The following is a 27,737-nucleotide window of genomic DNA, read 5'->3' as shown; positions in this document are numbered from 1 at the left end:
TAACTTCCACGATTTGGTTCGATCACGAATGCACATAGGTTGGTGTAAGTGTAGTGGGTATATAGTAGTTGGTGTAGTCTAGTGGGTATATAGCGGTCGGTATAGTGTAGTGGGTATATAGCGGTCGGTGTAGTGTAGTGGGTGTATAGCGGTTGGTATAGTGTAGTGGGTATATAGTGGTTGGTATAGTGTAGTGGGTATATAGTGGTTGGTATAGTGTAGTGGGTATATAGTGGTTGGTGTAGTGTAGTGGGTGTATAGTGGTTGGTGTAGTGTAGTGGGTATATAGCGGTTGGTGTAGTGTAGTGGGTATATAGCGGTTGGTGTAGTGTAGTGGGTGTATAGCGGTTGGTGTAGTGTAGTGGGTATATAGTGGTTGGTGTAGTGTAGTGGGTATATAGCGGTTGGTGTAGTGTAGTGAGTATATAGTGGTTGGTGTAGTGTAGTGGGTGTATAGTGGTTGGTGTAGTGTAGTGGGTATATAGTGGTTGGTGTAGTGTAGTGGGTATATAGTGGTTGGTATAGTGTGGGTATATAGTGGTCGGTATAGTGTAGTGGGTATATAGTGGTTGGTTGGTGTAGTGGGTATATAGTGGTTGGTTGGTGTAGTGGGTATATAGCGGTTGGTGTAGTGTAGTGGGTATATAGTGGTTGGTGTAGTGTAGTGGGTATATAGTGGTTGGTGTAGTGTGGGTATATAGTGGTCGGTATAGTGTAGTGGGTATATAGCGGTCGGTATAGTGTAGTGGGTATATAGTGGTCGGTATAGTGTAGTGGGTATATAGCGGTCGGTATAGTGTGGGTATATAGTGGTTGGTATAGTGTGGGTATATAGTGGTTGGTATAGTGTAGTGGGTATAGTGTAGTGGTTGGTATAGTGTGGGTATATAGCGGTTGGTATAGTGTGGGTATAGTGTAGTGGTTGGTATAGTGTGGGTATATAGCGGTTGGTATAGTGTAGTGGTTAACACCCCTGTAGACTGGGGTTCAGTCCACCTGGATAACCACCCAACACTATACCAATTAGAGTCCTTGGGCAAGACTCCCAACACCACCTTCACCTCCCTGTGTGAAATGATCAAACTGTAAGTCGCTCTGGATGAGAAACCAAATGCCTTAAATGCCAAACCGCTCAGCAAACTCCATGCAACATGAAGCTCCTCAAAGTTGTCCATCTTTGTTTAATGCCGGGAGAAGAGTGGAACTCACAGACAGCTCCAGGTTGTCGAGGTAGAGCTCCCTGAGGTGTGGATCAGAGTTGGGTCTCTGGTTCCGGTTCCTAAAACCGTCCTGATTCCCACCACCACCTGCAACAGTCAGCCCAGGAAAAGGAAAGTACGTTCAGTTAAATTCTATTGATGCCAGTCAATAAAACTGCACGTAATATTTATCTTTTAGCAGGCTTAAAGTTCTCCACAAGGGGGCGTTAATAGCATTCAAAATAGTTTTAGTGCGTCCTAAAAGTGGTGCTTCAAATCAACAACACTCGGTCCTCGTTCATGACGCAGGCCTTACTTTTAGTGAAGCCTGCGATGGTGTTTGATCTGGGCGACAGCCTCATGTCCACAGATGGAGATGGTAAGTCACTCTCACCGGCCAGCAGCAAGTTCTGCAACCCCTCCGCTGAGGACAGGCAGAGGATTACTCACATACAGCCTACTGATCAGTAATCAATCAACATACATAATCAAGATATATATACACTGCATTCATAGTAGACACAGAATAATTCATATTACACCCTGAGTAACAAAGTAATACATAAGCAGATACTGAGTTCATATTAAACACTGAATAATTAATAATACATACTGAATAATTCATATTGCACACTGAATAAAACATTGATGAGAATAATTCATCATACTAATTGCTAAATTATTCATTGTACATACACAATCTATAGTAGATACTGTAGATGCTGAATAATTCATAAGCCATAAGATTAATAACTGTATGATAAGTGTAGCTGGAGGGGTTACAGTGTTTTATGTACACAGTAAAACAGCAGGCGGTCATCTCAGCATGTCCAAAACTGCTGATTCAGCATGAGCCCAGTGTTTGTGTGTCTCACCATCCGCAATAGCGCTGAGGAGCAGCTGCTCCCCCTGCTGGAGCTGAGTCGCGCTGCCGGTCAGCAGCAGGCATTTGGGCAGAGCCGAACTGTCCGTCACCTCCACGAATTCACTGAAGAGTTTCAGCTTCTGCTGCAGCAGATCTGCAATCTGGGCATCCTTCACACACAGCTCACCTGCTCACACACACACGCACACGCGCACACACACACACGCGCACACACACACACGCGCACACACACACACACAGCATCTACACTCTTAGTATGCAGATCTATTTTTAAACGGTTCTATACGGCATCAAAAACGGTTCTTTTAATGTTACAATGTCGAGCTTGTAATCCTTTTTATAGAATAATAATATTTGTATAGAATCATATACAGCACATTCTCCATCAATCTGAAGAACCATTTCATTATGCAGAGAACCCCTGAAGCATGCAAATGGTTCTTTGAGTGCTTATGGTTCCATATAGAACCACTTTCTTTACTAAAGAACCATTGACGAAGTGTCAAGTGATTCTCTTTATTATACAGAAATCTGAGGCCTTTTCTTACAAAAGATGTCAAAAACAAAAACACTGAACTAAACATTATTATTATTATTATTATTATTATTATTATTATTATTATTATTATTATTATTATTATTATTATTATTAATAATAATAATAATAATAATAATAATAATAATAATAATAATAATATGTTTAGCTATCTAAGGCGTTTAGCGTTTTATAGGTCAGCGAAGACGAATGGATGATAAAGGTATTGTAGTTATGATAATGTGGACTAAACCAACACGGTGAGATGGTCATTAAATCTAAGGCCCAGTCAGCCGTGTACCGTGATAGACCCGGAGCTTCTCTGAGTAACCATCGTCCTGACCCACACCGTCGGCGTCATCCTCCTCGGCCGCAAGAGAAAACCTGCAGGACAGGAGGGATTAAATTACATTACACACATTAAACGTGGTTATCCTACACAGATCCCATGTGTCCAACGCCAGGCCTGCAGGTCATTTTCAGCCTGCAAATTATCTTAGTTTTCTATTAATATTAATATTAGCCATTTCATCATGAGCTGTACTACAACTCCCAGCATGCACTGCAAACATAACGTGTACTCCTAGCCCCTCCTCAACAGCTATCTATGGGACACCAGCCCACCAGCCCACCCCACCCCGCTACTGTTACAGTAAAGGGAATCATGTACTCAGACATCTGTTTTTGCTATTTAATATACTTCTAATTTACACATCTGACTGGTTAACAATAAAACCAGGCCTGCATATTAATGCTGCAAACTGCACCTGGACTCACTATAAAAGACGTCTGGTTGCCGTGATTTCAGACAAGTAGCAATCACAGTGAAGAAGAAGGAGCTTCCGAGTTTTCAACTTCAGTAAACACCACCCAGGTGAGCCGTCAAAGATTCGTCAGATTAAAGATTAAAGGAAGGTAAGAGATAAAAAACTGGTTTGGTTCACATATTTTGGATGGTTGCTTAACCAACAGTGGCCGAGTCCGGCTCTGCTGGCTTGTAGAGTTCCCCTCTACTCTGGCGTAGACTCTGCCTTTACTAAGGGGTAGACTCTGCCTTTACTAAGGGGTAGACTCTGCCTTTACTAAGGGGTAGACTCTGCCTTTACTAAGGGGTAGACTCTGCCTTTACTAAGGGGTAGACTCTGCCTTTCCTCGATTGTAGCGTCCACCTCTACAATCAAGTGCAACTGGGTTCTGCAACAGAGTCCAGCACTACACTGTTGTAGAGCCCAGCTCTGCTCCAGTGTAGATTCTGCCTCTACTAGGGGGCAGACTCTGCCTCTGCTCTCTTGCAGAGTGTGCCTCTACTTGGTCATAGGGTCCAGCTCTAGTCAATTCTAGAGTCCAGCGCTACATCATTGTAGAGTCCAGCTCTACTCAGTGGTAGAGTCCAGCTCTACTCAGTGGTAGAGTCCAGCTCTACTTGGTTTTAGACTTCTCCTGTAGTCAGGTGTAGAGCCCCCTGTACTCAGGTGTAGAGTCTACCTGTACTGTCCCCCTGTACTCTGGTGTAAAGTCCCCCTGTACTCAGGCGTAGAGCCCCCTGCACTGTCCCCCTGTACTCGGGTGTAGAGTCTCCCTGTACTGTCCTCCTGTACTCGGGCGTAGAGCCCCCTGCACTGTCCCCCTGTACTCGGGTGTAGAGTCTCCCTGTACTGTCCTCCTGTACTCGGGCGTAGAGCCCCCTGCACTGTCCCCCTGTACTCTGGTGTAAAGTCCCCCTGTACTGTCCCCCTGTACTCTGGTGTAAAGTCCCCCTGTACTCGGGTGTAAAGTCCCCCTGTACTGTCCCCCTGTACTCTGGTGTAAAGTCCCCCTGTACTCAGGTGTAGAGTCTACCTGTACTGTCCCCCTGTACTCGGGTGTAGAGTCTCCCTGTACTCGGGTGTAGAGTCTCCCTGTACTGTCCTCCTGTACTCGGGCGTAGAGCCCCCTGCACTGTCCCCCTGTACTCGGGTGTAGAGTCTCCCTGTACTGTCCTCCTGTACTCGGGCGTAGAGCCCCCTGCACTGTCCCCCTGTACTCGGGTGTAGAGTCTCCCTGTACTGTCCTCCTGTACTCGGGCGTAGAGCCCCCTGTACTGTCCCCTTGTACTCTGGTGTAAAGTCCTCCTGTGCTGTCCTCCTGTACTCGGGTGTAAAGTCCCCCTGTACTGTCCCCTTGTACTCGGGTGTAAAGTCCCCCTGTACTGTCCCCTTGTACTCGGGTGTAAAGTCCCCCTGTACTGTCCCCTTGTACTCGGGTGTAAAGTCCCCCTGTACTGTCCTCCTGTACTCGGGTGTAAAGTCCCCCTGTACTGTCCCCTTGTACTCGGGTGTAAAGTCCCCCTATACTGTACCCCAAATACACAACCAGAACAACTCAAGACTGGTTTCTAAAGAAGGTGAAGGTGTTTTCTTGACCAAGCCAACATCCTGAACCGAATGCCATTAAAATTTAATCAAGGATTGTGAATTTGGAAGTCTATAAGTGGGGCCCTCGGAATCTCGGGGAAACTGAAGATTGTTTGCCGGAAAACTGAACCACAATGCTATAAAAAGGTTTCACTATGACGTTTCGAAGCTGTGCCCATCGAGGCTTCGCAGCTCAGTAATAATGTTCTCCATTTGTTGTGTCTGAATGTTTGTTCCCAATTAACTTTGTTTTTTAAATATTATTTATGGCTAAGAATACATTTTTCATTTTTTGACCATTTGAAATTTCCTACTGACCTTTACGTTGTGTGTGAACTTTATGACGGGTGGACCAAAGGAAATGGGACAAAGTCACTTGGAAAAAGGTCAGTTTCCATTGACCTACATTAAAAATGAAGCATGTTTTCCCTTCCCCTGTGAAGCGGTCAATCGCAGATACGGGTTTGCTCTGACAGCAGAGATCCAGATACACTGGAAATGCATTACATAACCAAAAGTGTCTGAATACGTGTTTCCCCTCACAGTAAATCCTCAATGAACATCATTTGTTCACAGAGGAACTAGACACGGGTTGGACCTCTTCTCCTCCTCCGTCTTCTTCATAGCACACATTTCATGCATATACTTATCTGCTCACCGTCCGCCTGATTACAGGTAATCAGCTCTGAAACCGTCCGGCTCCTTCAGACTGCTCTGCTTCAACCCGTTCACTCACCACTCGATGGCCTGCCAGATCTGGTCTTTCCAGCTTTTGCGCTCTGCTTCAGACGAGGCGTGGAACTCGTACATGTCGGCTTGTTCATCGGACGTGGAGATCAAATAAATCATCTTCTCGCTCTGAGCCGACTCCCTCACTATCAGCCTCTGCAGAGAGAGGACCGCAGGCTTCCCATCCTGCACAAACACCACATATTCACACACACATTCAGACGTGGGTCACCGCTCACTCCATGTACTCCGCTCTAACGGCAAATGGTGATCAATTGGTTATTTTCAAGTAATACTAATGTTACGTCTAACATTCCCAAGGGTATTAAATGAATAATCTACTTTTCCTCGGTTCCATTTTAGGCACCCGCATTATTCCTGTTTTGGGTTTGACTCCTGATGTGTTGGTTCAGTTCCTGGCTTCTGTATCACACCTCTCACTTCAGAGCTTTAGTGTTTTATACTGCATATTCATATTTCTCTCATGTGGTTTTGCTATCTGGTGTGGACCAGGTTCTGAGTCTTGGTTCCTCTCGAGGTTTCTTCCTTTCGCTCTGAAGAAGTTTTTCCTTGTCAATGGATTTTTCTGTAAGGCTGCTTTGTGTCAAAGTCAGCTGTAAAAGCACCATATAAATAAACTTTGACTTTTGGATCCAAAAAAGGAAGATCAGAGGCTGCGCTCTCAGAAATAAAGACTCCACACACCCCGCCTCGCCTCGCCTCGCCTCCAGGCTTTTACTCTACTGCTCTGATTTAAAACATTCGGTTATGAAAAGGAACAAATACCAACTTTTCACCTGGAGGAACTGATTTAAGCTCCACAATCAGACCTTAAAACCACTGCTGGAGCTTTGAGGGAACATCTACATTGTTTGGACCTTGATGATGAAAAACGTTCCTGAGCAGAACCTTCAGTTCTAACATTGTAGAGGTTTTATAACCTGCTACTTCTTTACTACTCGTTCTCAACATCGTTGTATTATTTTTTTGGAAGGAACACCCAGATGCCTGTTCAGTATCTCATCATCTGAAGGCTTGGCTACTCACTAAAGGCTGCTCTTCCTATGCGGGCCATCACGCCCTTCAGCTGATCCAGAATGCAGCAGAAGGGCTTGTCTTCAATCTTCTTGAGCTCAAACATGCACTGCTGTTTGATTCTCTGGCTTCCTGTAGCTACATCAGATTTAAAACCCTCATGCCTACAAAGCAAAACTTTACCAGCCCCACCCTACATTATGGCAAAGGTCAAACCCTCAAGACCTCTGCGCATCAAGCACAGCATCTGCTTAAAGCTGTTAACGACCTTTCAGATCAGGAGTTATAACGAGAAGAGCCTGCACTCACCAGAGAGGCAAAAATCAGTTTCTGATCTTTCTCCTGTAGCAGCAGCAGGAAATCTGACAACAGCACCACGAGAACATCTGAAACTGTGAGAAAGAAACCACACATCATTAAATCATACAAGTGAAACATAAACATTCAGTGAATGTGAAAGTGAGTTATATGTACACATGCTAGACTTTGTGATATCGTCCATCATAGAAAACCTGAGAGGACACTTCATGACAAGTGGACTGACCTGTTCCAAGTCCAAAATCCAAAGTGAGAGCTCCTGCTCATATGAGTACAGAACAGTACTTTCCCCAATTAAAGTAATATTAAATAGCCTCAGAGGTACATTTTCTTGCAGAAATGTATACATACATGCACAATTATACTACTATAATACTAGTATAACTGTAGTGTAGTGGGTATATAGCGGTCGGTGTAGTGTAGTGGGTATATAGCGGTTGGTGTAGTGTAGTGGGTATATAGTGGTTGGTTAGTGTAGTGGGTATATAGTGGTTGGTGTAGTGTAGTGGGTATATAGTGGTTGGTTAGTGTAGTGGGTATATAGTGGTTGGTTAGTGTAGTGGGTATATAGCGGTCGGTGTAGTGTAGTGGGTATATAGCGGTCGGTGTAGTGTAGTGGGTATATAGCGGTTGGTTAGTGTAGTGGGTATATAGCGGTTGGTGTAGTGTAGTGGGTATATAGCGGTTGGTATAGTGTAGTGGGTATATAGCGGTTGGTGTAGTGTAGTGGGTATATAGCGGTTGGTGTAGTGTAGTGGGTATATAGCGGTTGGTTGGTGTAGTGGGTATATAGTGGTTGGTGTAGTGTAGTGGGTATATAGTGGTTGGTTGGTGTAGTGTAGTGGGTATATAGCGGTTGGTTAGTGTAGTGGGTATATAGCGGTTGGTGTAGTGTAGTGGGTATATAGTGGTTGGTTGGTGTAGTGTAGTGGGTATATAGCGGTTGGTGTAGTGTAGTGGGTATATAGCGGTTGGTGTAGTGTAGTGGGTATATAGCGGTTGGTTGGTGTAGTGGGTATATAGTGGTTGGTGTAGTGTAGTGGGTATATAGTGGTTGGTTGGTGTAGTGTAGTGGGTATATAGCGGTTGGTGTAGTGTAGTGGGTATATAGCGGTTGGTTGGTGTAGTGTAGTGGGTATATAGTGGTTGGTGTAGTGTAGTGGGTATATAGTGGTTGGTTGGTGTAGTGTAGTGGGTATATAGTGGTTGGTGTAGTGTAGTGGGTATATAGTGGTTGGTTGGTGTAGTGTAGTGGGTATATAGTGGTTGGTGTAGTGTAGTGGGTATATAGCGGTTGGTGTAGTGTAGTGGGTATATAGCGGTTGGTTGGTGTAGTGTAGTGGGTATATAGTGGTTGGTTAGTGTAGTGGGTATATAGTGGTTGGTTAGTGTAGTGGGTATATAGTGGTTGGTTAGTGTAGTGGGTATATAGCGGTTGGTTAGTGTAGTGGGTATATAGTGGTTGGTTGGTGTAGTGTAGTGGGTATATAGCGGTTGGTGTAGTGTAGTGGGTATATAGCGGTTGGTGTAGTGTAGTGGGTATACAGCGGTTGGTTGGTGTAGTGTAGTGGGTATATAGCGGTTGGTGTAGTGTAGTGGGTATATAGTGGTTGGTTGGTGTAGTGTAGTGGGTATATAGTGGTTGGTGTAGTGTAGTGGGTATATAGTGGTTGGTTGGTGTAGTGTAGTGGGTATATAGTGGTTGGTGTAGTGTAGTGGGTATATAGCGGTTGGTTGGTGTAGTGTAGTGGGTATATAGCGGTTGGTTGGTGTAGTGTAGTGGGTATATAGTGGTTGGTGTAGTGTAGTGGGTATATAGTGGTTGGTTGGTGTAGTGGGTATATAGTGGTTGGTGTAGTGTAGTGGGTATATAGCGGTTGGTTGGTGTAGTGTAGTGGGTATATAGTGGTTGGTGTAGTGTAGTGGGTATATAGTGGTTGGTTGGTGTAGTGGGTATATAGTTGGTGGGTTAGTGTAGTGGGTATATAGTGGTTGGTGTAGTGTAGTGGGTATATAGCGGTTGGTTGGTGTAGTGTAGTGGGTATATAGTGGTTGGTGTAGTGTAGTGGGTATATAGTGGTTGGTTGGTGTAGTGGGTATATAGTTGGTGGGTTAGTGTAGTGGGTAACACCCTCTGCCTTCTATGCTGTAGACTGGGGTTCAGTGCCCCACCTGGGTAAACACCCTCCACTATACCAATAAGAGTCCTTGGGCAAGACTCCTAACACCACCTTCGCCTACCTGTGTAAAATGATCAAACTGCAAGTCGCTCTGGAGAAGAGCGTCTGCCAAATGCCTTAAATGTAAATACTGGCTGTAAAGAGCGTCAGTCTGAGGGGATGCTTCACATTTCATAAAATCCTATCAGACTGTGGGAACAGATAGAATCACACACCGTTTTCCTGTCAAGACGCACATATTCAGCTATAAATAAGACCTCAAGTATAAGGTAAACAAGGTTCATAAGGGTAACTAGGAGGTTCCAGACCCCCAGGACCTCCTGTATTTCATACTAGTCATTTGTCTTGTATGAGCGTCTCTCACACTCGAGCGCTAATGTCTGAGAGTCAGACGCTGCTGGAACGTAGTAAATATTACAGCCATTTATCAGTTTGATGAGAAAATGTGGAGCCTCTTGGCTTGTAGGCCGCGGTGTCGCCTGAAACAGGCCGAGCGAGGAGCGCCAAAGGCAGAGCACATGGCTAGTCTCCATGTAAGGCTAATGGTTAACGGCTAACCCCAAGAGACTGGCTTTTTCTTCCACCACCCCCCCCACCCCCCCCTTTCCCCGTTAACTCATTAACTTATTACAGTCTGATGTTTCTCCTTTGACAGTAAACTGGAATAACTGACTTCAGGCTGCAGGTCAATACACAAGAGGTGAGGGACTCTGCGTGTTCCATCCTGTTTGTACATACTGGAATAACAATAATGACGAAACTAATACATTAAGAAGGACTTAAACCAGATGAACCGGTATTTCTGCCACTACTACTTCACAAGGAAAAAAAACGTAAACACAGCACAATTGCTGAGGGCACATTTAACGGCCTAGTTACCATAACAGCTGACCTACCACAGGCCAATGAACTGGAGTCCTGCATTTTACAGCACTAAGAAACTGTTTATCAGTCAATTGTACTGCTTATCTGGCTATGTAGGTAGCAGCCTGTTAGGAGCTGAAACTGCTCTGCGAGAGCGATGGCAGTGTGTGGCCATATGAACGTTGCCATGGTGACAGCAGCTGTCGAATAGAGGGCCTTGTGGTCATTTTTGCTCATTTAAGGTGGAAAAAAGGCCTAAGGATGCAAGAACTTGCCACCTTTGAGTCCACTCCAGACCCCCTATAGCCACACCCCTTTGTTTACACATGGCCTAAATGCCTTAAAATGTTAACCTCTTAAAATCCCAGGCTTATTACATACAAAGGCTTATTATTGAGTAACTACAGGGACGTCAGTGCAAACTGGTGGAGCTATTCTGGGTTATAGAAGCGTGTAATGAAGCTTTGGGCCTGCCGGTGGACCCTGACCATTTAAAGGGTTAAAGTTCTTCACCTTTGGCCCTGTTTGATGCTCTCCAGCTCAGCAGGCCTTCGCGCAGCACGCTCCTGCCATGCTGAATCAGGTCTTCTCTGCGTATAACCTGACCATTCCCCATCCTGCCCTGCGTTTTGGGGTCCAGACGGAAGACGAGCTCACGGAGCTTATCGTATTGGTGCACCTGCTCATCTACCTGAGATATGGTCTCCTTTATGCACTCCAGTGCAGCCACCAGATCCTCGTACTCCTCTGTACCAGCTGCAATCAGAGGAACAAATTAACACATTAGACGCAGCCTTCATTGTGTAATATGCTCAATTTATAGACTGGGACCAGTTTATGGGCTGGGATAATACAATACGGATATTTATCCAAGAGTCTAGTAAGCCAGATGTTATTCAGCCATCAGTAAGGGTGAACTGTAATAACCAGATACATACCAGCTAAAACCAGAGCACACAAGAGAAAAATACACTTATTTACCTTCATATTTCTTAATAAGCACGTACAAATATCAAGGGCGTAGTTTTGTATTCATAAGTGAAGGGCGCACAATGAAGCTGGTCATACTGATCCACAGGTTTGCTGTTACAGTGAAGATGGTGAAATCTTCATTCAGCCAGTAAAGAGGCCTGTTTTCTCACGACTCATTATACAGGCCAAGGCAGCGTGCCCCGTTTTCAGGGTTATAAATATTTCGTGATTGAAATGGTCAACGCTGGCTACTTAACTAGTCTGTATTTGTCCAGCTGTGAGTGAAGCAGCTACACATTTAGTATTGTTCAGAAAATGAATGCTGCAGCTTGCCCTTTAGTTTTCTGTTAGCTGGCGCTTCTGAGGTTCATAAATTAGAATTTAAATTTAACCTCCGCATGAAGCATCAGAAACAGAATATTATAATATATTATAATATATAAAACATAATATATATACATAATAATATATATAAAAAATTACTTTATGGTCAAAGGACTGACATCAGACTGTAATGAGTTAATGAGTTTACTGAGAGAAGAGAGCTGGAGGAAAAGCCAGTCTCTTGGGGTAGGGCTGGGCGTTAAAACGATAACGATAAGCATCGCGATATAACTTTTCCTTGACAGAGCGATAACAGAGGTTTGATAAATGACTAATATAATACACCACTCTCACACTTCCACGTTCCAGCGACAGCCCTGGTGGCGTTTTCTACTGCAAGGAAAGCGACACTACTCAACTGTCGCCAGGAGAGGGTGCACTACACCGACCATGATTAGAGAGGTGGGCGATGAATTAAATGAGCCGCCAAATATACTTTAGCAACATCTGAAATGTGGAGTCATTATTTACATTTATATTTATGATATTTGCCAGATGTTCTCATCCAGAGTGACACACAGTTTGATCAGTTTACACAGGGAGGTGAAGGTGGTGTTAGGAGTCTTGCCCACAGACTCTTATTGGTGTAGTGTAGGGTGGTTACCCAGGCGGGGCACTGAACCCCAGTCTACAGCATAGATGGCAGAGGTGTTTCCCACTACACCAACCAACCACTATATACACCCACTACACTACACCGACCGCTATATACCCACTACACTACACCGACCGCTATATACCCACTACACTACACCGACCGCTATATACCCACTACACTACACCGACCGCTATATACCCACTGCACTACACCGACCGTTATATACCCACTGCACTACACCGACCGCTATATACCCACTGCACTACACCGACCGCTATATACCCACTGCACTACACCGACCGCTATATACCCACTACACTACACCGACCGCTATATACCCACTACACTACACCGACCGCTATATACCCACTACACTACACCGACCGCTATATACCCACTACACTACACCGACCGCTATATACCCACTACACTACACCGACCGCTATATACCCACTACACTACACCGACCGCTATATACCCACTACACTACACCAACCACTATATACCCACTACACTATCCAACCACTATATACCCACTACACTATCCAACCACTATATACACCCACTACACTACACCAACCAACCACTATATACACCCACTACACTACACCGACCGCTATATACCCACTACACTACACCGACCGCTATATACCCACTACACTACACCGACCGCTATATACCCACTACACTACACCGACCGCTATATACCCACTACACTACACCGACCGCTATATACCCACTGCACTACACCGACCGCTATATACCCACTGCACTACACCGACCGCTATATACCCACTGCACTACACCGACCGCTATATACCCACTGCACTACACCGACCGCTATATACCCACTACACTACACCGACCGCTATATACCCACTACACTACACCGACCACTATATACCCACTACACTACACCGACCACTATATACCCACTACACTACACCGACCACTATATACCCACTACACTATCCAACCACTATATACCCACTACACTATCCAACCACTATATACCCACTACACTATCCAACCACTATATACCCACTACACTACACCAACCACTATATATCCACTACACCAACCACTATATACCCACTACACTACACCAACCGCTATATACCCACTACACTATCCAACCACTATATACCCACTACACTATCCAACCACTATATACCCACTACACTATCCAACCACTATATACCCACTACACTACACCAACCACTATATATCCACTACACCAACCACTATATACCCACTACACTACACAAACCACTATATACCCACTACACTATCCAACCACTATATACCCACTACACTACACCAACCACTATATACCCACTACACCAACCGCTATATACCCACTACACCAACCGCTATATACCCACTACACCAACCGCTATATACCCACTACACCAACCGCTATATACCCACTACACTACACCGACCGCTATATACCCACTACACTACACCGACCCCTATACAGGTAAGGGCATAACTAATAACGTAATAAGAAATCCAGCTGGTCCACCTGAAAATCCGATATGTGGCTTAGTAATGAGCACAGCCATGGAAACAGGCGCAGTGCAATGATCCATTTTTCACTAGTGAGGTACTACTTAGTGACTTCCTGCACAACCTCTGACAGTAAGGGACCAGAAATATTTCTATAAACAAATACCTTCAGTGTTCTTAATGAGCCTCTCCACCAGGACGGGATATTTGGTGATGCGCTGTGTTATGAGGAGGATCCCCTCTGGCACTCCTAACCTTCTCACAATGGCCAACTGACCGATTTTCTGACAAAAGAAAATCATAAACTTGCATTTTTAACTTCATTTCCTCTTTTTTTCAGTTTTGAGAATGACCTGCAAGAACCAAAGCAGGACATTCACCCTAAATGATGAGACTTACTACTTACTAGTACAACCAACTAGGGGGGTGTAACGGTACACAGACGTCACGGTTCGGTTCACATCATGGTTTGGATATCCCAGTTTGGTAGAATGGACCAAAAAAAAAAAAAAAAAAAAAAAAAGACACCCAAATTCATGCGGCCAGGTGTCTTATCATTTATTTTGAACAGACAGTAGCGCAACTTACTGTTTGTTCCACATAGTGTCATATAGCGCCCCCTGATGTAGCTTTAGTAGGTGCAACCTTTGGTGGGTCACTAACAGCTCAACAGGTCACTACTAGCTGCTTCCTCACCCCTCACTCAATGCTCACCTCAAACTCAGCCTCTGATCGGGGGTCAGGAGCTATGACGCTGCTACAGGTATGATTCCTCGATGAGCCGGATCATTGGGCGCTCTCTGCAGAGGGAAGCTCCTACTTGCGCTACCGAGCAAGGGCCCTTTAAGTCAGACTCACTGTCAGACGGACGAGCTGCACCAGGGGTCTCAACCCAAATGTTACGAGCCATTTTGTCCTTTCAGTAAGAATCAAACCAATTTGGGAGCCACAATATTTTATGTCCAATTAACCATTTTCTCACATCTCCGGCAGGAAAGTCTTCCTCAAAAGAAGAACAGTGTCTTGTAAACGTTTCTCAATGTCGCTTCTCGTTCGCCGGATTCTTGCTCTGACTTTCCCGTCCCACCTTAAATGGTGCAGCAGTTACGTTCTGGCGCCTCAGGCACCATTTAAGGTGGGACGGAAAATCTGAACAAGAAACTGGTGAATGAGAAGCGACTTCAGCCTTGCGACTTTACTCTTCGACCGTTTCTCACGGCAGATTAAACGCATCAGGAAACCAGCTGGAGTGATTCTAACTGCTAAATTATGGATGTTCGTCTTAAATCTCTCTCTTTACTGTGTTGTTACGCGTACAGCGTAAGGTTTCTGGGTGGATTCTACGTGCAACTGCATCCACACCATCACAGTCTGGCATGATTAAATGTACCGTTACACCCCAACAAATAACCTAATCATCTCTACATAAACAGCACACACATATACGCCCTACTGGAGCCGAGAGAAGCTCCTTCACTCACCCGCATTAAGTTCTGGAACTTCTTGTTGTTCTGCTGCAGCTCTTTGTAGTAGTTCACTGCGTCTGTGTGGCAACTGCAGAAGACACCATACCCGTCCAGCAGTCGGCTCCTCAGCTCGCCTGAGAACTGGACAAGTACAGGAGAAAATCAAAAGAAAACACACTTGAACTGTCCACTGTCCATGACCACTAATAAAAAAAAATGTAAAAAAAAAACTTTTATTAAGAAAAACTGTATTATGCTTTGTATCCAGCCTTTCATCAAAGAGGCTGTTCGCACTTCACTGCGTTTTCTTCTCAAACAGCTTCTTCACAAACGTTCTGCCTAAAGCCTGAGTAGACTGATAAATCAATGTGATCGGCTATTAAATCAAACTAATGATGGTCCATGCTCACCATCATTAAAGCAAAAGCTTGACACCACCAAATACTAAAAAAGTTTGAAATTCAGGTAAATATTTCAAAAGATTAAACTTTTTATTTCAACGTCTATGCTAAGCAAAAAAACCTCATACTGCATTAAAACCTTGCATTCATTTAAAGAACGCAGCGCTCTCAGACTTCTACACCCCTCTATGTGCTGATGTGCTTTTTATGCATGAAAGTAAAACCAGTTCTCATTTGATCTGGTTTCAGTGAGAAGTATGAATGGAATCCAGCCAAAATTCATCCAGGTGTGATCATGAAACACATCTGGAGTCCAACAAGAGAGACAACTGGAAGCGTGAGCTTCTCAGATGCATCAGCCTCGGATGCGATGCCTGCTGGCGCTGTGCTGCTGCTGAAAGAGACAAATGAGGATCAAAACTATGAAACCTACTTTACTCACAGCTGTACAGAAGAGCTTTACTGATGGGGAACTAAACCTCCACTGCAGCGCTGCTCGATCAGAGATCACTGATGTAGCAGAGCTCGCTAACGCACTCCATTTAACATAAGATGGATTTAATGATGTAGCTGTTAAGGTTCATTACACTTATCTACTCTAGGCGTGGGGGGAAAACCCGATTCTTAGATACATTGTGATGCGGACGTGGATGATTCTGATTCGATTCGCAAATGTCAAAAATATCAAAAATGTCTAAATTAAAACTAATAACACAATGACGACTGAACACAAAAGGCGGAACACCCGGACAGTCCGTGGCAGCACATAACAAAAACACATCTGGATGAGCAAGAAATCCGACCGGCTCTGCGTTAAAGCCAGGTTCTGTCAGGAGTCACAACCCAAATGTTAAGAAGAGCCATTTTGTGCTTTCAACAAATTCAAGCCACCTTGGGAGACATTTAATGTCCAGTATGTCTAGTGTGTGCTGATGGTCTAGTATAGGATAAACAATATAAACGAAAACACGGACCTACTTTGCTCTGCTTTAAGCTTCAGCGGCTTTCCTGATATTTCCTTTCATCTTCAGGAAACTTCCTCAAAAGTTGAAAAGCTTCTTGTAAATTGTCTCTCGGTGTTCGACTGTTTTACGAGGCTGAAGACGCTTCTCATTCGCAGTTTCTTGTTTGAATTTTTCTGTTCCACCTTAAATTCTGCCTGAGGAACCAGAATGCAAATGCAGCTTCATCTTCACAACTTTAGTGTTTGACAGTCTCTTGCTGCGGATGGTACGTACCTGGAAACCAACTGCGGTGCTTATAAATGCGAATAAGTCCATTTGTGTCCAAATGTTCGTCTTAAATCTCTCTCTTTGCCTTTTCATTAGCTGCTAGCATTTGCTTCATTAGCTGCCTTCCACTTCACTTGCCTCGCTTCCAATTTATTTATTAATAAAAGATATTGGAAGTAAATGCATTATGGATCATTATAGATACTTTGCTTTAAAAGTTCCAAGAGAAAATAGAAATCCTGTATAGGGGGGGAAGACACCTCGATAATCGTTTTATAATCGCATCGCAGCCTCTAAATCGTAATCGAATCAAATCATGAGGTGCCTAAAGATTCCCACCCCTAATCTACACTGATAGCTACTTCACTGCAAGTAGTATGTTATCAGACTATGAATTGGTATGAGCAAGTACTGTAAACATACTCGGCCTGAAAAAAATGGTATCGATGCATCTCTAGTAAATAGTCCTATGGAAATGAGTCCATGGTTGCATCATCACAAACATGATGAATTTGAAACGGGCTTAGTTTCCATATTTGCACTGTATGGACTGTACGGACTGCAGACTGAAGGGTACGTTTGGAAAATTCAGTGATTTACATCCAACATTAAACTTTCATTTGCAAAAAGTAAGAAATCTTTGGTTTGACAGAAAAAGAGATCTTCAACCTAAAGCCTGGCAGTACCTGAGTTCTGAGGACGTCTCCTATCCTGCTTATACAGTAGTTCTGCTGGCTGCCCGGTTCCATGTACTGCTTGCGTCGCTGCTTGAGTCGGTTTAGGAAGTTCTGGTGTTCCCTCAGCAGGTGGTCCAGGCACGGGAATAGACGATCCAGCTGAACCTCGTCCTTCAGCAGAGAATCCCGCACCTCACGGGAATAGACCCCCAACAGCAGCCTCAGCGTCCGCATGTGGTTGATTTCCGTCTGGATCAACTCTGACAACGACAACAGCAGCATCAGCACCGGTTGGCATGTTTACAATAGAACGTAACGCATGTTTACAGTAGGTTCTTTTTACTTTATATGTTTTACATATATCTGTAAACATGTGCCTTGGTGAGAGCCTGCTGGTGTGGGTTCATGCCAGTTTCCTTCCTTTCAGTGATGCACAATGAAGCTACTTGAGTGTGAATATTTCTCCCTTGTGGAAAATGCGGGAATGTGGGAATATCACTGAACTACAGTAAAGATTAACCAAAGATTTATTTTGAAGAGCTCAGGCTGCTGAAGGTGCAGCAAGGCATCGGTTTAGTGGAGGGCAGTGGGCGGGGTTTCTCACACGCAGAACATGGGGAGGAGTCTCAATACTAAGAGGAGGAAACAGATGCATTTACACTTGCAGATCTAAACAAGACGCATCTCAGACCTGGGCAATCGGACTGAATTCTGTCTTAAATCTGTATTTGATGCGTTCACACTTGCATTTTTATGTGGATCTCTATCTGAATTTAATCCTGAAGCTGACTGTGCAAGTAATGACCAGGTGTAAACAGGGTCATAGAGTTCACTTGACAAAAGAAACCAAAACCTACTGTGCGGTTAATTTCTTTCAGGAAATAGATTTGATTGTGTCGATTTCCTGTGGCTTTGCTACTGGTTTTGCTCGTTTAGCTTCTTTAGCAACTCGGCAAACTGAATTAGACACCAGGAATCAGGACCACACCAAGAAAAACGCAGGCTAGACTTCATCATCCACAGGTAAATAAACACTAATTACTTCTGAAATACACTCCTGTCAAAAGTTTGGGGAGTCCATTTAAAGATTCATTTAGAGGAAAACAACAACATCAAACATGTAAATATTTGTACCAGTATTAGTGACTTCTTAAGAGTAAAGCCAACGGCCACGCCCACTATTGTTCTGTCACCCTTTTGTTGTAATGTCACTCATTAGCACTGAACATGTTTCAGGTGTTAAAACCAGCTTTGGACCAAAAGAGATAATTGGTAAAGCATCAAAGACCAAATACACTTGGACAGGAATTTATTTGACCAATTTCATTAATTTACTGAAAAAGAACAGCAAGCAAACAAACAAACAAACAAACAAACAAACATCACTCTGAAATTTTCAAGAGGACAGGTGTCCCCAAACTTTTGGACAGTGCATGTATGTTTACAGGAGATTCAGATCAATCAGAGCAAAAACTAAGATTAGAAAACAGCTTCTTCCCCAGGGCCAAGACTAAGACCAAGCTGGAGACCAGACCAAGCCGGAGAGGTCTTTCATCTGGCCCTAGTTATCATTTCATTTTGCTCTAGTATGTTTGTATAATCGCTGCTGTCGGAACAAAACCTCGTCATTTTTCAGTTTTGGACAGAATTTGTTTTTCTCTACATTGGACATGAACTTCATGAAGAAAGGACCAAAAGAAATGACCCAAAATTACTTGGAAAAAAATCTGGTTACATTGACTTCCATTAAAAGTAAAGTAGTTTTTTTTTCCTTCTCCTGTAAAGTTCCCGTCTCGGAGATACGAGGTTTTGTTCCGACAACAGCAGCATACCATCTTATTGTGTTTATATTTACGTCTTTGCCTATTTATCTTTATTTTCTTTTTGTTTATGTCCTAGCTGTTAATTCTAGAGCTGCTAAATGGTTTTTCATTGTTTTTAAACAATGACAAAGATCCATCCATCCATCCATCCAACCATCCATCCATCCAACCAACCATCCAAACGTCCATCCAACCATCCAAACGTCCATCCAACCATCCAAATGTCCATCCAACCATCCGTCCAACCATCCGTCCAACCATCCGTCCAACCATCCGTCCATCCATCCGTCCATCCATCCGTCCATCCATCTAACCATCCATCTAACCATCCATCCATCCAACCAACCATCCATCCAACCATCCATCCAACCATCCGTCCATCCAAACATCCATCCATCCAACCATCCATCCATCCAACCATCCATCCATCCAACCCTCCAACCATCCAACCCTCCAACCATCCATCCAACCATCCGAGATGAATCCACTCACCGTGAATGACATCTTGTCTCTTGATGGCGTCTTTGGTAAAAGTCTTTACGTACTGCTGATCCACAGCTAAACTCCACGTTGGAGAGTAGAAGTCCCGAGCATCAGCTTCCAGATCCTCTCTCAGAGCCGAGTACTGGTCATCTGAATTAAAGATGCCATTTCATGGAAAACTTACAAATAAGCAGAACTTCACGACATCCTTATTTACATATATTTGCCTATTGAGGCTACATTGCTTTAGCCCCGCCCTTTACACCCGTCTTTCAGCCTGGACTGCTTTCTGAACATATACACAAGAAATACAGGGCAGCCAATCAGAACAGAGCTCATTTACATATATTATATATTTAAAGAACAAAGATAGATTAAAAAGGCCCATAACACCTGCATAATATAAGACTCGGGAAACCACAGTGGGAATGGGCGGAGCTAAGACACTGTAGGCTAATTAGATAGATATATTCAAGTATTTTTCAAAATGGGTTGTTTTTGCAACACAGTTTTAATATTTGGACTGTATAGATTAGAAAATGTTACACTTTTGTTTATATACTACTAATTACTGTCTTCATACATTATCTTTTTCATATAAACTCAAATTTGCAGTTTATTCTCTCCTGGCTAGGGGTGTAATGATTCTGAAACAAAGATCAAAACCGCAATACCAGTGTCCGCGATCTCGTCGTGAGAATCGTAAAACGATGCCATTAATTTCACAATTAACACTAGAACACATCCTTCACACTGAATATAGTCAGAGTCAATCAGCCAAGTCATGTTTTGTGTCTGAACTTTACTTAGTTTAGGCACTGGAGCTACGAGGTTAACGTTCACTATACTGCCAAAAGTATTCGGTCGTCTGGCTTCACACACATAAACTTGAGTGACGTCCCATTCTTAATCCATAGGGTTTAATATGATGTCGCCCACCCTTTGCAGCTATAACAGCTTCAGCTCTTCTGGGAAGGCTTTCCACAAGGGTTAGGAGTGTTTATGGGAATTTTTGTCCGTTCTTCCAGAAGAACATTTGTGAGGTCAGCACTGATGCTGGACGAGAAGGTCTGGCTCACTCGCTCCTGAGAGCGACCCATTCTTTCACTAATGTCTGTAGAAGCAGTCTACAGGCCTAGGGTCTCGGCTTTACACACCTGTGGCCATGGAAGTGACTGGAACACCTGGATTCAGTGATTTGGATGGGGGAGTGAACACTTTTGGAAATATAGTGTAGTTAACATGTAATGGAAGGATACGTATAGCAATTAGCATGGTGCTAACTGGAAGCCTAAATCATCACCTGCCTCTAACTGTGTGGAGGTGTTTAGTTTCTCTAATAGACTTCATCATCTGACAATTCAAAGCTATAAAAATGAACAAAAGTAGATCCCATGGCTGAGACACAACAGCAGTGATCCTAACTCTGATAGTCGACAACAAGAAGTGTGGTAAAGGGAAGCGAGGGGAAGGGTCAGCACCGTACAGAGTCCAGTTACAGTGTAAGGTGCTCACATCTCACCTTCGATTTTGAGGCCATCAACAACGCTAGTGCTGAGTGATGCAGAATCCTCTAGGACTTTGGGCCCAATCAGTTCGGTCTCGTCCATTCTGTCTGACTGTTAGCTACAAACCAAAACCAGTCTATTAATATTTCACCACATTCAGAACGATTTACTCCACCTCGATCAGTGAGAGCAGCACTTCAAACCCAGTGAGTCTTCAAACAGACCGAGTCAGTTTATGTTCAACAGCACAGGCTCAAGTCTCTGGGGTGCAAGTCTAAGTCAAGCCTTGAGTCTCTGGGGTGCGAGTCGGCTTACCTGCAGCAGGTGGAGTTACAGGATGAACGTGGACTGAAGGACATTCATATCTGACCACACAGCAGAGACAGACACACTGATTCACACTCTGTGAGAACCGAGAGGGAAAAGGCAGGTTAAAAAGGCTGAAACTCCGCAGGACAGGAAGCTCAACTACCTCACAGTTGAGTCTCTGGGGTGCAAGTCTGATTTCCACCAGCTCCTGTATTGTGTTTTTCAAAATTCCCCCATAGTTGAGTGCGTGAGGTGTAATCAGAGATCCAGAGGGTTTGGTGTGAAACGGTTCAGACGTCTTTACAGTGGTGGTGATGGGAACCAGGCGTCTCCATGACTACAACACAGATATAGACACTTTATTTACCATCCAGAACCACCAGAGAACCTACACGAGTCTTCTGAGCTTATATGGAATGTTGATGATGGAAAACAGTGGAAAATCTGGAATAATGAAATTTTCTTTGGGGACTATTTTGCCGCACAGCGCCCTGCATGTCTCCCTCCACCATGAATGGAGTTGAAGTTCTCTAAACTCTCATAAAACAGCGTCTCAGTCATCAGGCAGGGAATTTAGAATAAGTGGCTTTCAGAATGAATAATTAATAAGTGGCTCTCAGGGAGCAGGGCACATTACAACAGTGAGATCTACAGGGAGCAACTGCAGTTGGTCTCCTTCAGTAGAACAGCGCAGTGGAACACAGACTAGAGCAGCTGAGCAGGAAAGTGAGGAGTAGCGGGGCAGCAGGAAAGTGAGGAGTAGCGGGGCAGCAGGAAAGTGAGGAGTAGCGGGGCAGCAGGAAAGTGAGGAGTAGCGGGGCAGCAGGAAAGTGAGGAGTAGCGGGGCAGCAGGAAAGTGAGGAGTAGCGGGGCAGCAGGAAAGTGAGGAGTAGCGGGGCAGCAGGAAAGTGAGGAGTAGCGGGGCAGCAGGAAAGTGAGGAGTAGCGGGGCAGCAGGAAAGTGAGGAGTAGCGGGGCAGCAGGAAAGTGAGGAGTAGCGGGGCAGAAGGAAAGTGAGGAGTAGCGGGGCAGCAGGAAAGTGAGGAGTAGCGGGGCAGCAGGAAAGTGAGGAGTAGCGGGGCAGCAGGAAAGTGAGGAGTAGCGGGACAGCAGGAAAGTGAGGAGTAGCGGGGCAGCAGGAAAGTGAGGAGTAGCGGGGCAGCAGGAAAGTGAGGAGTAGCGGGGCAGCAGGAAAGTGAGGAGTAGTGGGACAGCAGGAAAGTGAGGAGTAGCGGGGCAGCAGGAAAGTGAGGAGTAGCGGGGCAGCAGGAAAGTGAGGAGTAGCGGGGCAGCAGGAAAGTGAGGAGTAGCGGGGCAGCAGGAAAGTGAGGAGTAGCGGGGCAGCAGGAAAGTGAGGAGTAGCGGGGCAGCAGGAAAGTGAGGAGTAGCGGGGCAGCAGGAAAGTGAGGAGTAGTGGGACAGCAGGAAAGTGAGGAGTAGCGGGGCAGCAGGAAAGTGAGGAGTAGCGGGGCAGCAGGAAAGTGAGGAGTAGCGGGGCAGCAGGAAAGTGAGGAGTAGCGGGGCAGCAGGAAAGTGAGGAGTAGTGGGACAGCAGGAAAGTGAGGAGTAGCGGGGCAGCAGGAAAGTGAGGAGTAGCGGGGCAGCAGGAAAGTGAGGAGTAGCGGGGCAGCAGGAAAGTGAGGAGTAGCGGGGCAGAAGGAAAGTGAGGAGTAGCGGGGCAGCAGGAAAGTGAGGAGTAGCGGGGCAGCAGGAAAGTGAGGAGTAGCGGGGCAGCAGGAAAGTGAGGAGTAGCGGGGCAGCAGGAAAGTGAGGAGTAGCGGGGCAGCAGGAAAGTGAGGAGTAGCGGGGCAGCAGGAAAGTGAGGAGTAGCGGGGCAGCAGGAAAGTGAGGAGTAGTGGGACAGCAGGAAAGTGAGGAGTAGTGGGGCAGCAGGAAAGTGAGGAGTAGTGGGGCAGCAGAAATGCCAGTAAACCGGCTCACTAGGACAGAAGAACGAAGGAGGCCGTTTGTGGAGTTTAAACAGGTTTGGCAGATTCCACAGTCCAGGGTGGATGGGCCTAAAGAGCCGGAGAGGCATGACACACACACACACACACGCGCACACACGCGCACACACGCGCACACACGCGCACACACGCACGCGCACGCACACGGCACCAAAATGGTTTTATTTGCTGTTACAAGGTCAAGCTTGTAACAGAAGAACCCTTTTTGGTGCTACAAAGAATGTTATTAAAAAGGGTTCTATCTAGAACCTTATATAACACATTCTCCATCAACCTGAAGAATGATTTCACCATGCAAACGGTTCTTTGAGTGTTTATGGCTCTGTTTATGGACACTTCCCGTCGGGCGCGCTCCCCTCGCCGGACGCTTCCCGTCGGGCGCGCTCCCCTCGCCGGACGCTTCCCGTCTGGTGTGTTTACTGCGTGTTCTGCGCAGTCGTGCGGCTGCACTGCGTGTAGTTCTGTGTGATGTTCTGCTGTGTGTGGTTGGGGTCTGAAGAACCACACTGTGTTCCAAATTATACTGAGAAGCGAGAAAAAAGACCACCTGACTTCACTATGAGAGATGAACGTCAGTCGTGTGGGTTCTGGTCAAAATAAATAATAAAAAATCAAATCTGAGACTAAAGGAAGGCAGTGAACGCACTCACTGAGCACAATGGAGAAAACCGGAGTTCTAACCTGCCCAATGTTTTTAGCAGTCTGGTGAGGAACATGTGGCTTCGCTCGACTCTGTATCTGTATAACTGGAGACAGTGTGTGTGTGTGTGTGTGTGTGTGTGTGTGTGTGTGTGTGTGTGTGTGGGGCACTGATTTGAGAAGTCCATATCACGCAGAGCCGCCTTCTCGCCTTCCCAGCTCAGATTAAGCTACAGACACAATATGCATATCAGAACACTCAGCAGACCCGGCCCGAACGAGCCAGCCATCATCCAGCTGTGACCGAACATCAGCCAGCAATCCAGCTCCAAAAACCACCCGAAATCCTCTCGCTACTGCTACATCAGCTCTGCTCCAGCCTTCATAATGCAATAAAGGCTTAAAGGAGTGATACGGTTCTCACCCCAGGACATTCAACGGTGGTAAACATGCAACTCCATCTGAAATGCAAAATAAAGCCCGTTTTGCTGCTCCGCCCCCTCCCTCGTCCCCTTCATCCCCTTCCTCGTCCCCTTCATCCCCTTCCGTGGGCTCTTCTCTACCCCCTCCCTCGTCCCCTTCATCCCCTTCCTCGTCCCCTTCGTCCCCTTCCTCGTCCCCTTCATCCCCTTCCTCGTCCCCTTCATCCCCTTCCGTGGGCTCTTCTCTACCCCCTCCCTCGTCCCCTTCATCCCCTTCCTCGTCCCCTTCGTCCCCTTCCTTGTCCCCTTCATCCCCTTCCTCGTCCCCTTCATCCCCTTCCGTGGGCTCTTCTCTACCCCCTTCCTCGTCCCCTTCGTCCCCTTCCGTGGTCCCTTCTCCGGCCCCTTCCAGCAGGACAAACACCATCCATCCATTTTCTAAGCCGCTTCTCCATCAGGGTCGCAGGGGGTGCTGGAGCCTATCCCAGCAGTCTTCGGGCAAAAGGCAGGATACACCCTGGACAGGTCGCCAGTCCATCGCAGGGCAGACAGACAGACAGACAGACAGTCACTCACACCCAGGGGCAGTCTTGCATGTCCAGTTGGCCTGACTGCATGTCTTTGGACTGTGGGAGGAAACCGGAGAACCCGGAGAAAACTCACGCAGACACGGGGAGAACATGGAAGGAGTGGTGGGTCTTCCGGAGCAGAGCAGGGGGCTGCGACTCTAAATAACTAAAAACAATGCGCCATGGACCGAAAGACGAGTCGTCCAACTTTCTCCCAAAAACCCTGGACAATGCAGTGTTTCGCAGTTCGCTTTACTGATGGCCTTCATTGAGACAAAAGCAACAAACAAACGAATATCCGAATCCCAAAATTAAAATCCAAACACCTATCCGACGAATGGATATCCGAATAGTCCAATAATCGTGTCCAGCCCAAGAAACTGGGACACCAAGCGAGTCTCAGCTGATCAGCTACTGGGGAGAGCGGAAAACCGTGTACCCTTGATTTTCTGATGAACCGTCTCTTTAACGCCAATTACTCTTAAGTAATTAGTCCAATGCTAACGAGGCAGCAGGGATTCATTACAGTTCCAGGCTGGATCAGCTCCGCCCCGATCTGCCTGGCCACGCCCCTCCAGGGGATTGACTCATGGGAGGAAGAGACCAGCATGAAAACTAACCCAGGCTGGTGGTTATCAGCCAGAACAGGAAAAGCAGGCCGGAGCCGCCGAGCGCCTGGATCTCCGTCCACACACACAGCGGACGTGAAACATGACACAGCCCTGCTCACCTCAGTGAGCTGTAAACACACGCAGTCTGAAGGGCAGAGAGGGAGTGAAGATCAGCCGCCTCGCTCGCCCTTCTGCCCAAACGTAAACAGTCCAGCACACCGGAGCTGGAGGGAATTCACCCAGCTGCCTAATGTTTGCACACACTGTAACTCATTCACTCGATCGGTTACTGCGTCGTCCACAACGGTGTCCAGCACTCCGTCTGACCACCACAGCCAGAGTCTTCACTCTTTAAGGCCAGAGTTCAACATGAACGCACTACAGCTGAAAAGACTGCAAGGACATTAAACCAATATTAGAGCTGGGCGACGTGACAAACGTCCGTTTAGCCTTTTATTCTCCCGGGAATGTTTTGGTTTGTCCGTCTGAATCTTCGTGACCAAATCATATGGCAGATTATTCAGTAACTGCATGAAATACATGTCAATTATTATTATTTTTTTATTTTTTTAAAAGCTCCTCAAATGATCAGAACGTGTGTTTTATGATCTCCACATTTCACTACATGCTTCCAATTCACTGCTGAGAGCCAAAAATCTGCGCCGCTCTTTGTGTTGTTCTCTAAAAGTGATGTTTCCAGAGCAGATCACTGAAGAGACGCCGTCTGTTTATAGTTTAGAGCCCAGATTTGGGGAAAAACGGGTCGACTTTCAGTAGAAAAACAAAGTTCAGCTTCTTTTATTATAAGGGTTTAAAATGACGTCACCGTCTATTAGACTGGAGAGAAGAGCTACAGCCTCACACGACGCCCAGCTTCTGAATGGAGCTTATGGAGTATGAACGTTATGGAGAACATGACCGAGTGCGGTTTGGACCCACCGGTGGTCCCGAGGAGCTGAAGAGGCTACGCATCATGATACTTTATGAAGTTTTCAGGTGGCGTGATATTTCACACTCTCTCCTTTTCCTGTCCTGAGAAGTCAGAAGAATTCTACCAAAACTATGAGAACAAAGATTTTTTTTATTTTATTTCCCACAAACTGCGGCTCTAAATCCATTGCACTGGGACTAAGTTTGTTCTCGCTGGAATCAAACATGCATTTGGGAAGTGTTGGGAAGTACTGGCGATATCCATGATTTGCTGAGAGAAGCATGATTTGATGCAATTCATCACGAAAGCCATAAATATTCTATTTCCCAGCCCAACTAGTATAAAAAGACTCTAATATGATGAGAAGATTCTAATATTTGTAGCGAGCTGACATTCAAAGTCCGGCCCCAGGGCCAAACGGGCCCTCAGACAGATTTCCTCGGCCCCTGTCTTCTGTTTTAGAGGGTGTTATTAGTGGCCCTCCAGCCAGTGCGCTGCAGTTCCTCCTCTCACCTGATGGGGGCAGCAGTGCTGTAAGATCAGTGTAGCGCTGCACTGCGGTAACGAAGTTCGCTAAAGTTGACGAGCCTTTCTTCTCCGACTGACCGGCAGCTTCGTTTACTGACCACATTCAGCCCAGACTGAGCCGTAAAGCTCGGACCGACAGAGAGCCGCAGAAAACGAGCCTCATGTTTCAAACAGCCGGGAAACGGAATGAAGATCACAGGAAATCTCGCGGCTCCGACTTCATATCGGATTAATAAACAGTTTAATATCAAGTAATTTGCTTTAATAAAGTATTTCTGAATGCAGTCGCTGTTTGTTTGATATGTAAAGAATCGTTTGGTCTTAAAAAAGATTGTCTCACAAATATTAATTATTAATAATTCAATTAAACATGGATAATTAATACATTAGATATGTTTTATTGTGACACTTTAACGACCCAAACTGCTCTGATCGGTCCCACAGTAAAACAAGCCTCGGCATCTTTTACTCAGTGATGGGAAACAACGGGAATGCTCGGATTCTTTGAGCCGATATTTTAATAACTCTGTATTTTCAAGCATTTGTGAATAATATTTGGGCCATCAG

At 45.5% G+C, this 27,737-nt stretch overlaps 1 protein-coding gene across 3 annotated transcripts in view; it reads right to left on the bottom strand.

Annotated features, from left to right (window-relative positions):
• Positions 1–27,737, bottom strand: part of arhgef18a (rho/rac guanine nucleotide exchange factor (GEF) 18a) — a 35,511-nt gene that overhangs the window by 4,616 nt on the left and 3,158 nt on the right. Inside the window, exons 2-14 of one of the 3 annotated variants that reach the window (XM_037531183.1) lie at positions 21,511–21,841; positions 21,210–21,313; positions 19,697–19,837; positions 17,391–17,641; positions 15,087–15,212; positions 13,772–13,889; positions 10,653–10,895; positions 7,087–7,169; positions 5,750–5,928; positions 2,922–3,004; positions 2,075–2,251; positions 1,516–1,623; positions 1,210–1,307 (exon numbers count right to left, since the gene is read on the bottom strand). In XM_037531183.1, coding sequence (XP_037387080.1) covers positions 1,210–1,307; positions 1,516–1,623; positions 2,075–2,251; positions 2,922–3,004; positions 5,750–5,928; positions 7,087–7,169; positions 10,653–10,895; positions 13,772–13,889; positions 15,087–15,212; positions 17,391–17,641; positions 19,697–19,837; positions 21,210–21,297 — 1,695 coding nt within the window. In that variant the 5' untranslated portion in view covers positions 21,298–21,313; positions 21,511–21,841. The remainder of the gene's footprint in view (positions 1–1,209; positions 1,308–1,515; positions 1,624–2,074; positions 2,252–2,921; positions 3,005–5,749; positions 5,929–7,086; positions 7,170–10,652; positions 10,896–13,771; positions 13,890–15,086; positions 15,213–17,390; positions 17,642–19,696; positions 19,838–21,209; positions 21,314–21,510; positions 21,842–27,737) is intronic. The other 2 variants (XM_037531180.1, XM_037531187.1) reach the window with 2 other exon arrangements.

This window comes from Pygocentrus nattereri, chromosome 2, assembly GCF_015220715.1.
Source record: "Pygocentrus nattereri isolate fPygNat1 chromosome 2, fPygNat1.pri, whole genome shotgun sequence".
Taxonomy (NCBI): Eukaryota; Metazoa; Chordata; class Actinopteri; order Characiformes; family Serrasalmidae; genus Pygocentrus; species Pygocentrus nattereri.
The sequence above is the reverse complement of the archived record's forward strand: the minus strand, read 5'-3'. Positions and strand labels throughout refer to the sequence as shown.